Source organism: Mastigoproctus giganteus, chromosome 8 (assembly GCF_048544385.1).
Source record: "Mastigoproctus giganteus isolate SK-2022 chromosome 8, ASM4854438v1, whole genome shotgun sequence".
Classification (NCBI taxonomy): domain Eukaryota; kingdom Metazoa; phylum Arthropoda; class Arachnida; order Uropygi; family Thelyphonidae; genus Mastigoproctus; species Mastigoproctus giganteus.
Genome location: NC_143582.1, coordinates 64,474,625 through 64,492,457, shown reverse-complemented (window position 1 = coordinate 64,492,457; position 17,833 = coordinate 64,474,625). Strand labels below are relative to the sequence as shown.

At 37.8% G+C, this 17,833-nt stretch overlaps 1 protein-coding gene across 3 annotated transcripts in view; it reads left to right on the top strand.

Annotated features, from left to right (window-relative positions):
• Window positions 1-17,833, top strand: part of LOC150081578 (DNA polymerase beta-like) — a 235,180-nt gene that overhangs the window by 201,936 nt on the left and 15,411 nt on the right. For all 3 annotated transcript variants that reach the window (XM_090379432.1, XM_090379433.1, XM_090379431.1), the window contains one exon: window positions 17,464-17,603. In XM_090379432.1, coding sequence (XP_090235558.1) covers window positions 17,464-17,603 — 140 coding nt within the window. The remainder of the gene's footprint in view (window positions 1-17,463; window positions 17,604-17,833) is intronic.

The following is a 17,833-nucleotide window of genomic DNA, read 5'->3' as shown; positions in this document are numbered from 1 at the left end:
ACAGATAGACAAAGCAAATCTCCCATGAAGATCAGTCAGTCAGAGTTATAAGTGTATTAGTTAACTTTGTTACGTATTAGTAAAGACATTCCCTTTTTATAGTGTTTGGTGTCAATTGCAGTTGAACATGCTTTTAAAGTGTCACATCAGTCAGTGCATTAATATGCCATATAGCTTTTGTTCCTTGTGCAGTGATTACAGAATTAAATCTTGTAGTCAGTCTATAATGCCTCTATTAAAGAAGGCATGTGAACTTTATTTTACTGCATAAAGTATCACTGCCACTCTTATTGTGGTGTGGAAGGAGCCAACCAATCACATCAACAACTGATATTTTTGCCCAACTCAAAATGAAGGTTGGAAACAGAGAAAAAAAAAAAGAATCTGTATATCCCATCACCCATTAGACCAGTTAGTCACAGTGACAAATTACCTATTCCTCCTGGTCATTAGAAGAGGAAAAAAAGATAGTCCAGTGTAAACCGTCTGTACAAGCTCTGAATCAGAATACAAATGCCCAGGTCCAAACAAACCTCTCCTTATAATTCAAAGTAAGTTAACAAATGAAATTTATTGCAAAAGGTGCAACTATATCTGTATTTCATAAATGACATAGAGAACTTTTGTCACATTATGCTATGGAAGATTCACCCTACTACTGTAATGATGGTGATGCCCTTGCAAGAAAACATAAACTAGAATAGAAGCTTTTTGTTAGCTCTTTGAAATTAAGTCTAAAAGTTGTCCTACTCAAAAGTGGAAACATACATCCATCTATACTACTCAGTCATGCATTCCACATAAAGGAATCCTATGATGTGAAACCTCTGGTAAGAAAACTTACAGTATGATAAATACAAGTGCAACATCTGCAGAGATTTCAACAATATTTCATAATGCCAAATTATTTGGCTTGATGAAATATTGTTGCTTTTTTGTGTGAAACCATTTCACAATAAATGGTTTTTTCAAAAACCATTTATTGTGAAACTAAGGTTTTTCCTCATCAATTGGAAAGAAAAATGTCATCAATAAACCAGTATCCGATTGAACAAAGATATTTTTAACATTGCTTTGCATAAAACTAGGTCCAGTGAAGAATATCTTAATAGCAATGGATCGGAATGGAAGTGGCTTTCATTGTTTAAAACTAAAGTTTCAAAACATGATGATACCAGAATCAAAGAAGGTGTATTCATTGGTCCATAGATCACAGACTTACCAAACGTTTTGTAAGTGTGTTAAATCCTTTATAACTGGAAGCTTGGAAATTCTTCAGGAAAGTTTGTGAACATTTTTGGGGCAACAAATGTGAACATTGTTGCCCCAAAATCTCAAATATACTTCCATTTCCATTTAGAGTTTTTCCCAATAACCTTGGACATATTAGTCTCCAAAGTTATTGGGAAAAAAATAAAGCTAACATTTGGTAATGTTTCTCCACGATGTTACCATGGAGAAATATTACCAAGGAAGGTGGAAGCCCAATATGTTGGCAACTTGTTGCTGGACAATGATCAGAGAGGCTCCTGCTCGTCACAGAAGGAAAAAAAAAATTAAAAATATTTTTATGATATTTATTACGATACTTAAAAACATTAAATATTCCATTATGCATAACTTTGATTCCTCTGTAAATCTGTGGTGTTGGCAATATCTGACTTCATTGAATTTAGCTCATGAAAGTCCATAACATGTACCATATTTTGGGAGGGAAGAAAATCAGAAGCTTAAAATGTTGTCCAACGTTACCAGTTACACTTTGCCATGTATTACAAAAACTAAAAGTGACTTGCCGTATGGTATTTGAAAACAATAAATTTAGATGGTTTTTATCATCCAACTTCCCTTTTGCAGCATCATATGTATTTTTGAACTACAGAACATAGTTAAAGTAAATATGTATTTAACATTTAGTTGTTTTCTTTTTTTTTTTCACATGATATTGCCCAGTGAAAGCAAGTTCAGACTTCTCAATCATCAAAACATGATTGAAAAGTTCATACAGGTCATACTAGAGTTCTGTGTGGATCCACTGCATTAGATCTGCACTTGACACACACTGTTTGTACCCACAAAAATTACGTAAATAAATAAATTCTTCTTTATCATCGCCTTCTTCCCACATTTATATGGGGTCGTCATTTCCGTCCTTAATTCTTTTCCTCCATTCCCCTCTATCCTGGGCTTCCTCTCTCCTTCATCCTCTCTCTTTTAAATCCTCTGCCACCTTGTCCATCTATCTCAGCTTAGGTCTCCCCTCTTTCTCTTACTCTTCCCTATCACCTCCAACTTTTCACACCTCTTCCCCACATACTCCTCACTTCTTCGTTCCACATGTCCAAGCCATCTCAACCTAGATTCCTGCATTTTTTTTACTCAGAGGCCCCACCTTAACCGTACCTCTGATGTAGTCATTTCTTATCCTGTCCTTCCTCGTCACACCACATATCCATCTTAGTGTCCTCTCTCCACCACTTCCATCTGCTTCTTCTAGGCCCTTGTAATCGCCCATGTCTCAGCACCATACATCAATGTGGGTCTAACCACAGTTTGATACACTCTTCCCTTCATTCTACAATTTACTTTCTTATCACACAGCACCCCACTCATCTTTCTCCAGTTCAACCATCCACATTGCACTCTATGCTGTATTTCTGCACTCAATCCTCCATTCCTCTCAACGTTCGATCCCAGATATTTAAATTTTGAAACTGATGGTAGCTTTTCCTCCTGCAGTTTTATAGAACTCTCATCTTCTTCATTCAATACCATATATTCTGTCTTTGTTCTACTTATCCTCATGCCTCTCTCTTCCAACGCTTTCCTCCATTCCTCCAATTTCTTCTCTACCTTTCCTTGCGATGGTTCGCACAGTACGATATCATCTGCAAACAGCATACTCCATGGTGCTCTACTCTTCACTTCTCTCACCAACACATCCATTACCAGATCAAACAGATATGGGCTAAGAGCTGATCCCTGGTTCAGTCCAACTTCTACAGAGAACCCCTCAGTCATACCTCATCATCATCATCAGCCATTTTCAATACACTGCAGGATGAAGGCCTCTCCAACAACTTTCCAGTTTCCTCTGTTTTGAGCACTGGCCATCCATTTACTACCCACAAACTCATGAATTTCATCTATCCATCTCCGCCTTTGTCTTCCAGGTTTTCTTCTAGCTCCTCTTGGGTACCATTCTGTTATTTTCTTAGTCCATCTGTCATCATGTCTCCGAGCTATGTGTCCTGCCCAAGACCATTTTAGTTCTTTAGTTTTGATAAGAATGTCCTTTACTTGAGTTTGCTGCCTAATCTATGAGTTTCTCTTCTTATCTAACAGTCTGATTCCCAATATAATTTGTTCCATTCTTCGCTGTGTAGTTCTCAGCTTCTCTTCCGTTCTTTTGGTGAGTGCCCAAGTTTCACTTCCATAAGTCATGGTTGGGAGTATACATTGGTTTATTATTTTACGTTTCAGACAAACTGGGATATTGCTCTTCAGTATGTGACTATATTTCCTGAATGCTATCCATCCAAAATTTATTCTTTTCTTGACTTCCAGCCATTTATCATTATTACAGCTAATAACTTGTCCCAGATAAGTATATGACTCCACCTTTTCAAATACTGCTCCTTCAATCATTATTTCCCTTTCTGTGGCATACTTGTTCATCATTACTTTTGTTTTAGCCATATTCATCTTTAGTCCAAAATCCTTACCAACTCTGCATAACTGATTAAGATTTTCCTCATTCTTTGGGATCATGGCTTATGACCACAATGTAATCTGCAAATCGTAAATGGTTTAGGTACTCTCCGTTCACATTGACTCCTTTCTGCGACCAGTCTAATCTTCTGAAAGCTTCCTCAAGGGCAGCAGCAAACAGTTTCAGAGATATTGTGTCTCCTTGTCGAACTCCTTTCTCAATTTTAAATTTCCTACTGTCTCTGTCTAGTCTAATAAAGGAGGTAGCACTCTCATATATTTTCTTCAAAATCATAATATATGGGATATCTATGCCTTGTCTTTCCAGTGTCCGAAACATTGCCTTATGCTGTATGGAGTCAAATGCCTTTTCATAATCCACAAATGCCAGGCATAATGGTGTTTTATATTCATTTGCTTTCTCCATTAGCTGTGATATTACGTGAAGGTGATCCATAGTTGAGAATCCTGTCCTAAAGCCAGCTTGCTCTTTCGGTTGATTCTCATCAAGTATTCTTTCTAATCTGTTAGTAATGACACCCTTGTGAACAACTTGTAGATGTGGGATAACAAGCTTGTTCTGTCTATAATTGGTCTATAATTTCCAATTTCTGATTTATCTCCTTTCTTATGCAGCAAAACTATGATTGCATTATTCCACTGCTTAGGCGTCACAGTCAGACCTTGCCAGTGTTTGTGTTATGTCTCTTCCTCCCAATTTTAACAACTCTACAGTAACTTCATCTTCCCCCGGGGCTTTCCGATTCTTCATTTTCTTCAATGCATGTTCTACCTCATCAGGAAGAATATCGGGTATGTCGTATGTATTGCTACTTTGCAATCCATTCTTCTCCACTGCTGGCATCATTCCCCTGCTCCTTGTATAATTCTCTATAGTAGTCTTCTGCTATTTGAATTATGCCTTCTCTGCTGTTTATAAGTACACCATCGCTATTCTTCAGTTTCAGAAACATTTGTTTTTCTGTATTACTACTCATGGCTGCTGATTTAAGTCCTCTGTTTTCCCTTAATGCTTGTTCTACTTTTCTTGTGTTAAATCTTCTTATGTCCTCTCTGAGTCTCTTTCTAATGGCTTTGCATAACTCAGTATACTAAATTTTCTCTCTGTCAGTGTTTTTCTTGCTTTTCATTTGTCGTCTTCGGTTCATCATGACAAGTGTTTCTTGACTAATTTTTTCTTCTTTGGATTTCTTTTTCCCTATAGGTTTCTTGGGCTTTATCACTTTCAGAAAGTTGTAATATTCCTCGTTGATATCTTGGTCCTGAGCAGTCTGCAGAAGCTCAAACTTGTTCTTACGTTCTAGTACATACTGCTTTTTCTCCTCTTCTGTTATCTCAAAGACCTTTGTATTATTTACTCAAGTCAGTTTTTTCCTTTCCTACTTCTATATCAAGTGTACATCTTACCATTCTGTGATCACTTCCAACATTTACCTTATTCAGGACGGTAACATCATTCACAATATATCTTCTGTTAGTGAGGATGAAGTCGATTTCATTAGTAGTTAATCCATTTGGACTCTTCCATGTCCACTTTCTGTTCACCCTTTTCTTGAAAAAAGTGTTCATTACTGACAGTCCTTGAGATTCTGCAAATTCCACAAGTCTTTCACCTCTTTCATTTCTTTCACCAATTCCAAAATTTCCTATAGTTCCCCTTTCTGCACTGTTTTGTCTTTTTCCAACCTTAGCATTGAAGTCTCCCATAATAATAGTGTAGTGGGTTTTCTGCTCATCTAGAAGACTCAATTTCGGTGTACATTTCTTCAACCTCTTCATCATCATGGCTCGATGTTGGTGCATAAATCATTATTTGCCACCTAAGTGACGTAACAGGGCTTGCCATCGAGAAGGTGTGCATGAGTGGATTTTAGGGAGGCAGGCCAACCGGACTTCTCCTAAATCTTCTGTAATAGAGAAATATTGGATCCATCAATGTTTTAGGCTGAGTGTCTAATAACACACAGGATACCTATTCTCCTCTAAGCCCCAGTCTGTCATACCTACACTACTCTTAACCTGAGTCACTGCTCCCTCGTACATTTCCTTCACAAGCCTTACGTACTTTTCTGATGCATCCTTCTCCCTCATGCATCTCCATACCTCTTGTCTGGGCACTCTATCATATGCTTTTTCCAGGTCTATGAACACCATGTGCAACTCTACTTGCATCTCCCTGTATCTTTCCATCACCTGCCTTAAAGCAAAGGCCGCATCTGTTGTTCCTCTTCCCGGCACGAAACCAAACTGTTCCTCTCTTATTTCCGTCTCCTGCCTTATCCTTCCTTTCACAATTCTTTCCCAGATCTTCATCGAATGAGACTAACTTTATTCCCCTGTAGTTCCCACATTCCTGCACATCACCCTTTCCTTTATAGATTGGCACAAGTATACTTTCCCTCCACTCATCGGGTATCCTCTCCTGCTGCCACAATTTTTCCATAAAGTCCCATAGGATATCGATCCCTTCTTCTTCTCCCAGACTTCTCCATACCTCTACTGGTATCTGATCAACACCTACTGCTTTCCCCCTCTTCGTTCTTCTGAGTGTGCTTTCCACTTCTTTCCTGCTTATGCCTTCCACTACTCTTTCATTCGTCTCTCCATCCTCACATAATGAAACCTCTTGGGTTTCCCTCATTTAATAACTTCTTAAAATAGTCATTCCACCTTTTCTTAACCTTCTCCTGGTCCTGTATAACCATTCCCCTCTCATCTTTTATGTGTTTTATTGGTGAGAAGTCCTTTGATGCCTTGTATTAAATTTTCTACATGTCAGTAATAATACAATAGTTAAATTTAAATTAAAATATATCAATTGATACTATTAATATTTTATTGTATTGTATATAATACATAAATAACAAATAATATATAAATAAAATAAGAAAGAAACACATTCACACCTCATATTAGAGTCTTGTATGGGTCCATTGCATTGGACCAGCACCCATAGTAACTGGAACCACACTCAATCCTGACCCACATTGTTTGTATCAACAATCCAAATTGCAGGCCACAAAAAAAAAAAAAAAAAAAAAAAGTGCACCATTCCACCATGGAACATTATGCTTAAATCTTTTCCTTCCTTTAATGGCACCCTGTATCGTTACTTGGCTCAGAAACTGCTTTCTCCTCTGCTCCACAGACATTCCAAATCTCTTCACTGGTTGACATCCTCCTCCTCACCTACTCATCAAACTTTTGCTACTTTGCAGTGCCAATGGCATACCTCTGTTTTATATGCTACATTCTCAGATTGTCTATCTACATTTCAAAATGTGATACACTGGTGATCACTCATCCAGTTTTGCTGTACCCTCCAATCTTTAATCTTATTAGCTACAGTTTAGGTTTCCAAGGTTACATCTGTATCAGATTCCCTTAATTTACTAGAATAGGTTGGGGACTGTTCCATCTCATTCATAATCACAAGCCTATTTGTTTGTATCACTTCTTAAAATTTTTTCCTTAGCACATCAGTCTCTTGGCTTCCTTACATAACCAAGTTACAATTGGAATCAATGGTGACCACCAACGTTCCAAATATAGTACCGGGTAGGCCAATCAATTTCCTCTCTGAACTGGCAATAAATGTTGATGATAAAGATCCTGCCAACCTTACAATATAACTCAACACACACACTTTGGGTAAAAGTTAATTCATTTATTTGTATCACCACCATTTTGAGGTTTCTCACAATTATGGCTGCTTGAGCTATGTTTGTAGAGACAAAGTTCAAAGTGTTATTGATTAAAGTAGGCGGTCTCCACGGTTTTCCCTATATGCTGCTGTGGCATCTGTAAGGCAGAAGCCAATGCCAGCAAGTGTGAATCAGTGTATGTGTGTTGAATGTTGTGTGCCAGAATCTGGTGACTTTGCAGCCAGGGGGGCAGGGATCACCTGGTCCCTGCCCCGACTCCCTTCTCTAGCCATGTGGAGACACACCAGGGACTACCATCAGAGCGAGACACATACTCTGTGTAGAGACAGGAATGAACTGAACTGTATATACATAAAGAAAAATTCACATTATGAATTATTGTATATAAATATAAAGATACATTATGTCAAATCTGTAGTTGACAAACCTGCAGTTGGATTACTACTTTACAACACATATGCAGAGTAGTCATTTTACTTTAACTGGAGGTATGTGAGATTCTACGATCAACCTGTGTATGCTTCTGTGTATGATTGTGATCCAAATGAACTGCAGAAATGACCATATCCCTGGAGATTGGATATAATGGTCATTTTTGACCATTATAACCAATTTGAATCTTAAACTGGAACTTATTTTTAAGTTCCAGTTTAACATCCAGTGGTTAGTTTATTTAATCAATAAATTCCTTTCCTAGTAAACGTGCCTTTCTATTTTTTTATGTAAACCCCAAACACAAGAGGTATTAGAACCTATAGTACTTAGTACCGTGCTTGGATTGGAGGTTGAGAAGACAAAAGAAGATATTTGTATATTGGACTTGAACTTCTGTAGACTGTAATTTTTGGGAAATATGTATGAAGGAAGGTTGTTCCAGAAAACGGCAGTTGAATGAATAAACGAGGAAGATGAAAAGTTGGTTCTGTGAGTTTGAAGTTGGACAGTAAATGGATGTTGGTTGGTGGCTGCACGTGTTCGGACTGTTTTGAAGGAGAGAGCGGGAATTATAGAAGCCAATTCAGAAGAACAGTGCCCACGGAAATATCTGTAGAAGAGGCATGCAGCAGAAACAGTACATCTATGAGACAGCAAGTGGAGAGACTCTGTTAGAGATGAATCATTAATTAACCTAACTGCCCTCTTCTGAATGGAATCAAGAAGCCTGAGAGAGGTTTTGGGGGCACTACCGCAAATGTGGGAACAATATTCCATAGTATGGCAGATTTGTGATTTATACAGAGTAAGCAGCTGTTTGAAAGAAAAGCAATGCCGAGAACGAAAGAGAAAACCAAGTTTTTTAGATGCAGAGGAGGCAATATTTGTAATGTGCTTGTGCCAAGAGAGATTAGAAGTCAGGGTAATCCCCAAAAGAGATATATCATTTTGCCTAGAAATCGGAGTGTCACCAAAGATAAGCATAGGAGCAGAAGAATCCTTTTTGCGAGATATAAGACAAGACTGAGTTTTAGAACGATTGAAATCAACTAAATTGTCTTTGCCCCACTGGACAATTGCTTGAAGATTGGCATTTAAGGAATTGGTAGCAGATTTTCGAGAAGTTGAAGCTGATTCAGCAGGGCAAGGTTTCTCAAAATGGAAAGTGGAATCCAATGTGCTATCATTGGCAAAATTATGGATAGGATTTTCAGTCAATGGAAGAAGGTCATATAAAGCGTTTAGGGCGTAAGCCTCAAGCTATGGAAAAGTCTAGACTGTATAAGTATAGTGCAAAGGCATCAATAATACATAGCCAAATCTGAATGAACAGAATATTAGCAAAGCGGCATCATTTTAAGTTATATCTCATATTGTGAATACCTTCACAACGAGTTGCCATGATATTGCACTACTTCGAATAAGTAACACTTCACTTGAGAAGAAGACTAAAGTTGCTTATTCTCAGGCCGACTGGGCTAGCCAGGTGGGTAAAGTGCCTGCCTGGCAACCCAAAGGTCGCGGGTTCGAATCCCGCCTCGGGCTTGGATCAAAGTACTGCAAAAACCTTGGGAGGTGCATTATGGCCACAGAAGCCGATGCGCCAACAACTACCAAAAAAAAAAAAAAAAAAAAACTTATTCTCAGATGGATACCACCACCCAAACACCACCATTTCAGGGCTATTTGTATATGTGTGTGTGGGATAATAACTCGACTATCCACTTGTCCCTATTAGACTTAGAAAAGCAAAACAGTAGAGGGAAAGTAGGAGTGAAAAAGGAAAACAAACTGTGTAGAAGAATGAAAGGGACAGTAACTCCTTCAATTCATACCACTCAAAAACTCATAAACTCCTTGAATAGGCAATAGGCAATGCTTCCCCAGTGGAGAAGGCTGTTGTTACCTATTCTTGGAAACTCCGAACATCATCAGGCTCCCCCTGGTGCCGTTTCAAGGCTATTTGGCCCTTCTTTGGTTTAGGTGCCCGAGTGATGCAATGATGGCAAAACAGTTTGAAGTATAACTCTACAATATGAGAGATGCCTGATGGTGTATGATGTATTTAGACTATAAAGCGTTTAGGGAGTAAGCCTCAAGCTGTGGAAAAGTCTAGACTATGTATAAGTATAGTGCGAAAGCATCAATAATACATAGCCAAATCTGAATGAACGGAATATTAGCAAAGCAACATCATTTTAAGTTATATCTCATATTGTGAATACCTTCACAACGAGTTGCCATGATATTGCTCTACTTCGAATAAGTAATGCTTCACCTGAGGAGAAGACTAATGTTACTTATTCTCAGATGGATACCACCGCTCGGCACCGTTTCAAGGCTATTTGACCCTTCTTTTTAATATTCTGTTCATTCAGATTTTGCTATGTATTATTGATGCTTTCGCACTATCTTATACATAGTTTAGACTTTTCCATAGTTTGAGGCTTACACCCTAAACACTTTATAGTCTAAATACATCACACACCATCAGGCATCTCTCATATCGTGGAGTTATACTTCATAACTGTTTAGCCATCATTGCATCACTCGGGTACATACCCACCGAAGAAGGGCCAAATAGCCCTGAAACGGTGCCGTCTGCGTGGTGGTATCCATCTGAGAATAAATAACATTAGTCTTCTCCTCGGGTGAAACGTTACTTATTCGAAGTAGTGCAATATCATGGCAATTCGTGAAGATATTCACAATATGAGATATAACTTAAAACAATGCCGCTCTGCTAATGTTCTGTTAATTCAGATTTTGCTATGTATTATTGATGCTTTTGCACTATACTTATACATGGAAGAAGGTCATTAATATACAAGAGGAAAAGAGTAGGGGAAAGAACTGAACCTTGGGAGACACCAGCATTAGTGGAGAAGTTAGAAGAAAGAGAGCCATCTACCATCACCTCAGTGAGCAATCAGAGAGAAAACTGGATAACCAATTACAAAAAAACAGTTGGCAAACCATAAGATGGAAGTTTGTTTAGAAGACCTTTATGCCAAACATGATCAAAAACCTTTGAGATGTTAAGAGTAACTACTTGTGTTTCACCGAACCTTTCCATTGAATTACTCCATAAATGGGTAACATAAGCCAGAATATCACCAGTGGATCGACACAAACGAAATCCATACTGGTGATCGTTGATCAGACAGAAGGTTTCTAGGTAGTTTAAGAGTTGGTAGTTGATTGATTTCTCCATTACTTTAGAAAGAGTAGAAGTAATTGTAATGGGCACGATAATTGGATGGGAGAGATTTGTCACCCTTTTTAGGAACTGGCTGGATATGAGCAAATTTCCAAGCAGAAGGAAAAACACCCTTGGAATAAGAAAGTGAAAAAAGATGGCAAAGAACAGGAATAAGTTCAGGAGCACAGGTTTTGAGAACAAGTGGAGAAATACCATCAGGACCTGGAGCTTTCTTAGCATCAAGATTGGTCAAAATCCTTCTGACATACTTTTGACAGAAGACCACAGGAGGCATTGAATGGAGCGTGTTGGGAATGATGGGAGGTGTTTTACCAAGATTATTATTACATGAGTTGGGAGAAAAATGGGATGCTAGCAGGTCAGCTTTATCCTTGGCCCAAGTGACAACAGAACCATCTGGTTTTGACAGAGGTGGGAGCAGAGATGGGTAAAAGTTGCGGCCAACAGCTTTGGCCGCAACTTTTACGGCCAATGTTCTATCATTGGCAAACCTATGGATAGGATTTCCAGTCAATGGAAGAAGGTCATTAATATACAAGAGGAAAAGAGTGGGAGAAAGAACTGAACCTTGGGGGGACACCGGCATTAGTGGAGAAGTTAGAAGACAGAGAGCCATCTACCATCACCCTCAGTGAGCGATCAGAGAGAAAACTGGATAACCAGTTACTAAAAAAAGTTGGCAAACCATAAGATGCAAGCTTGCTTAGAAGACCTTTATGCCAAACATGATCGAAAGCCTTTGAGATATCAAGAGCAACTACTTGTGTTTCACCGAACCACTGAATTAGTCCATAAATGGTAACATAAGCCAGAATATCACCAGTGGATCGACACTGACGGAATCCATACTGGCGATCGTTGATCAGATGGAAGGTTTCTAGGTAGTTTAAGAGTTGGCGGTTAATTGCTTTCTCCATTACTTTAGAGAGTAGAAGTAAATGCAATGGGACGATAATTGGATGGGAGGGATTTGTCACCCTTTTTAGGAACTGGCTGGATATGAGCAAATTTCCAAGCAGAAGGAAAAACACCTTTGGAATAAGAAAGTGAAAAAAGGTGGCAGAGAATAGGAGTAAGTCCATGAGCACAGGTTTTGAGAACAAGTGGAGAAATGCCATCGGGACCTGGAGCTTTCTTAGCATCAAGATTCGTCAAAATCCTTCTGACATCCTTTTGAAGGAAGACCTTGAATGGAGCATGTTGGAAATGGTAGGAGGTGTTTTACCAAGATCATTAAATGGGATGCTAGCATCCCATTAAATGGGAAGAAAAATGGGATGCTAGCAGGTCAGCTTTATCTTTGGCTGAAGTGACAACAGAACCATCTGGTTTTTACAGAGATGGGCAAAGGTTGCGGCCAATAGCTTTGGCATGAGACCAGAATGCTCGGCTACCATTAGGGCAAGAAGCAAGTTTTCTACTCTTAGCCTGTTCAAACTCTAGTTTGGACTGATTAATAACTGCTTTACAATTGTTGCGAGCTTTGGTGTAGGCAGAAAATGAAACTGGAGAATTAGAAACAAGCCAATTACTATATGCAACATTCTTCTCTTGAACAGCCTTAGCACATTTATTGGAAAACCTAGGTTTAGATAAAGGACGAGATTTTAAAGTGTAGTGTGGGATAAAGGATTCCATTCCTCCAAGAATAATTTCACTGACACAATCTGAGCAAATGTTGATATCAGAAGTTTTGAAACAGTAATCCGACCAAGGAAAAGAAGAAAAGAAATCTCGCGGTTTATCCCATTTGGGTGTTGTTGTTATTTGGTTTTTAGGAGCATTAGGAACTAAGCCCATATTGCTCCAGGAATATGCGGTGGTCATTCCCTGACCTTTTCGCATCCTCCGCATTTGGTGGTGACGGGCTCGAACCCCGGTCTAATCACGAAGCATGTGCTACGCACTGCTGCCCCTTCCCACCTGGCTATGAGATAAAGGCCCCATTGGAGAAGAGACAATCACCAAGTTGTGATCTGAAGTGCCTAAAGGACCTCTCACTTCAACCGTGTACATAGAAGGGTTGTTTGCGAGAAAAAGATCAAGCGTGTTGGCTGTATGATTAGGATTGTCCGGTATTCTTGTAAGTAAATGAACAATCTGTGCAAGGTCATTAGTAATTGCAAAAGCCTCAGCATCTCGACCAGCTGGGTCGGTGTGACTAGAAAATGGAAGCCACCTGGAGTTGTAAACATTAAAATCACCAAGGAAAATTACCTCACTGTTAGGAAAGTTGGACTGGAGAAAGTCAAGTTGCAAAGAGAGGAAATCAAAGAGCTCCAAGTGATTAATGGAGTTGGGAGAACGGTAGAGACAACAGATGAATTTGAGGTAGAGAGATTTTAAGCCAGAGAACATCGAAGAGAGGAAATTCCAAATTATCAAGTCTCTGACAGGGAATATCAGAACAGACATATGCAAAATTTCCACCTTTGAGACGAAAGGAATCATACAGCGAATAATTTGGGCAACTGAGATGAGCAATAATTGGAACAACCGAAAACTGAGATTCTGTCAGAAAAAGTACATGGGGTTTGGCAGACTGCATGTGGAAATGGACATTGTTGAGATCAGAAGTGAGACCACATATATTTGTGAAATGAATTAGGAAGTGCTTGGGAGGTTTAGATCTTTTCGCAAATAAGCTTGCTCTATTAGTTTGACAATTCATGGTGTATTCAATAGTAAGAAAAAGTGGGTGGGACATACTGTATGAAGTAATGAAATTTTTGGATATGGCATACACATGGTAAGAATATACCCAGATTCTTGACAAAACGTGGCCTCGACAATACGCCCCACAATCACTCTACTCGGACTCCCTCCAGTCACTATCTGGCAGTGTAGAGGTAGCAAGATTATACACTAGCTGATCTGGAAGCTTCCTAGACAGTTACCAATAGGTTTGGTCCGGTGTACTAACTAGTGGCCTGCCTGCAAACACTGTTTTAGAGCTGTACCCTCGAAATGTAAGGAATAATGGATCTCGCCATGATGTTCATCATAACCTCAAAAGTCATCAATCATACTACATGATGGAAGAGATGGGGAAGGGGTTGATCAGAACTTAGCTCTAGAGACTAAACATGGGTTCCACCACTTCAAGCCTCCAATAAGCAAAGTGGTGGGATTACACTGGTTGATGAGAGTCATCTACCACCTAGTACTGCCTCGTAACATAGAGGGGCGGCATTCCTCCATGTGGTTTGGGTACCACACCTCGACCCCTGCTTACGTTGGTTCACACCTGGGTGGTCACCCACCATGTACTCTTGCATAGAGGTTATACCCAGGATTACTAACAGTCCCACCATCATGAAGGTGCAAGCAGAAGATTTGGTTGTCACAGACCGTCCGGACTTCGCCGAAATTGGGTTCACTTGACTTGAGTGTCACCCGGATATCAGTTCCATCAGTGTTTTAGACTCCCAGGTAGCAAGTACAGCTTCTCTGGCAAATCTGAGAGAATGTCTGTGACAACCTCAAGATTTCTCATTTATATATCATCATTAAATTTTTCTGTCAAAAGAATTAAGGAATAGTTTTCAAAAAAAAAAAAAAACAATGTCTGGATTTGAAAATCTATACCTGAAGTAATAAAAATACACATGAAACTCCTTTATCCATTGTGCTTATAATATTCCCGTTTACAATGTAAGTCATTTTTTGCAATTTTTACTTAATTTTATATTTAAAAATTAACTCATTAAATTTTGATTGATATGATACGCTTTGTTCCTGGATAAGATATTTCAAATGATATACTGTATAATTTATCATTTGTGATGCAGAACCTTGAAGCAGTATCATAACCAAATGTATTCAAGAACAGTTTTAATTATACATAATAATTTCTTGACCTATTATGTATTTATTCAAATTAATTAATCTTTAGTCTTATTTATTGTTTAAAATCATGAACCAAAAAAATTAGTAAATATCAATTATGTAATATCTTAATGTCATTTGTAATTTGTGTTCTCTCCTTGTTAATCTTAGTGTTCTCCTTTACTGTTATAAGCCCATTGCCTGTCTCTTGAGCAGGCCCAAAATCTTTTGTAACACTTCCATTTTGTACATAGTTGATTTTGCACTGCTAAATTGCCACCAAATACGGAGGATGCAGAAAGGTCAGGAAATGACCACTGCATATCCCCTGAGCAATATGGCCTTAGCTGCTAATGCTCCTGAAAATAAAATAACTGCTAAATTTGATGTTGTTGTTTTTATTGTTTTTTTAAATGAAAAAGTCAATTTATGAAATTATTTCAAAATTAAGATTTAGTTGTACATTTTAAAAAGAAAGAATTCTGCTTAATTTCTGAACTTATCATTGTATAGTTTAATTTTTTAGACATTAAATTTATCTTTGATCAATTTTTGCCCTCCAAGGGACTCCAAAGATGGAGGGGGCAGGGGTCAAAATGATTTATTGTACTTGTTTTGTGCAGTGAATGAAGTTATCTGCATAACTTTCATCATATATACTGAATTACGTTTTAAATCAAGAGGGGGGAAAATAGAGAGAGAGAGAGAGAGAGAGAGAGAAGAGGGGAAGGAGAGATAACTGTAGGTGGCGTGGTAAGATATGGTACCTGTTTGATTTTATGTATAAAAGCAGACATCATATGTATGATGTGACGCAGACATGTACAAAAAAAAAAGTCACCTTGTTAAAATAGAATAATTGCCAGTAGCACGCTAAACCAGTAGAGTAAAAATGAACTGAACCAAATAAAGTTAACAATAACAGAAAAATATAGGGGGGATAAAGAAGGAGAGGGTAGTGTTGAAGCAACATTCCTAAAATAATTTAGAAAATTAAGCCAATTAAAATTAATTTATCAGCGCTTCCTAGTAGCTGCCCGTTTCCGAATTATGTGAAATCTCAGTAAGGTGGAAACGTGGACTAACAACATTACATGAACTGAAATAAACTGAAAATAATTAATAAAATGAAATAAAATAGACTGACCATTATGCCCCATCTCAACAGAGGACCGTGAGGCCAATAATAGTCGTGCAATAACTGAATTTCATACTGCCATCTATAGCCTAATTTGTTTCTATATATTTTCAGTTCAGCTATTGTTTTGTCAGTGGTGTGGTTTGGCCATGTGAGTACTAGGCTTTCTGTTTTATTATTTTTCGCTGTATAAGGACCACACAATACAAATCTATTGTATCAGCGGTTTGATCTTAGTATTAATCCTTTGTTGCATGGATTTGTTTGGCATTCGAAATGCAGTGATTCCCTGACTTTTATTGGCCTTGTGGTCCTCTGTCGAGATGGGGCATAATGGTCAGTCTATTTTATTTCATTTTATTAATTATTTTCAGTTTATTTGGTCATGTAATGTTGTTAGTCCACGTTTCCACCTTAGTGAGATTTCACATTCGGAAATGGATACCTACTAGGGGGCACCACTAAATTTCTGTTATTGTTATTTTTGTTAATTTTATTTGGTTCAGTTCATTTTCACTGTACTGGTTTGCCATGCTACTGGCAATTATTCTATTTTAATTTAGCTTATTATAAACAACATGTAGTGGATTGTGCTTTTCTGCTGCCACTGATGTTAGCTTTTCTACTATTTTTTCTTATTTATTTTTAATATATATTTTTACCTCTCTATTTAATTTTTGGATTAATTGGATTATATATATATAACATATAAATAAAAACAATAGGATGTATTGATAAAACTGAACGTCTAAAAAACAACAATAAAGCTATTAATTTATTTAATTGGATTATGAATCTTTTATTATTGTTATTATTATTAGCTATATGGTGCAAGGAAGCCTGAGGCTTATGCTGCACCAGCCAAAAAAAAAAAAAAATTTTTGAATTACCCAGAGAGAGAGAGGAGTCAGAAGTAGAAAGGAATCACCAAGAAAGAAAGAGAAGAATGATGATATCCAGCTCAGGACCCTGGGTGTACCAAGCCCATACTCACCAGATGTGAGCCCATGGGACACTACTAGTTATAGCAGAAATAACCAGCAACCATAATGAAATATAGACAAATGTATTTGATCAATGTATTGAGTAGCTTTGCTGACCTGTCAAGTGTAATTACAATGGTATAAATTGAGAATGCCTGCAAGGTAAAAGCAGGTTACCTGAAATTAAAAAATTAAGATTAACTTAAAAATAATAAAAATGGTACCTAATGCTGTAGGTCCTAGGGTTTAACTACATTTTCATAGGGTCGGCAGCCAAAACCATAGGAGCCACAGCAATAGGCAAGGTCTCTGTTTCTGTTATGACATTAATAGCCAAAACAAAGCAAACTAAGTCATAAAGAAATTGCTGAAGTTCTACTAATATTAGTAAATATCTTTTTAAGAAATTTTTATAAGTATATTTTAAATATCTTTTAAAGAGAGTCATTTTCTTATTAGGTTGTTTCCTTTCGATCAGTACTATTGTGGTATCCTGTATTTTACTGGAAGTGATGTCTTCAACCAGAAAATGAGGGCCCATGCTCTTGAACAAGGATATACTCTAAATGAATACTGCCTTCGGCGATTAGGGAGTACAGGTGACTGGTTTATTTGTCTTACTTGTCGGCTAAACCCAGTCTTAATTTGATTAAATTAAAAAATTTGCATGTTGTTTATTCTTGTTGTATATTAGCATTAGTTGAGACATATGATGCAAGAAAACAAGCTTATACAGCATCAGCCAAAAAAAAAAAAAAAAAAAAAAAAAAAAACCCCATCCCATTTCACCCATCCGGTCTCTCCAAATGTTTGTCTAGTTCAGCCTTAA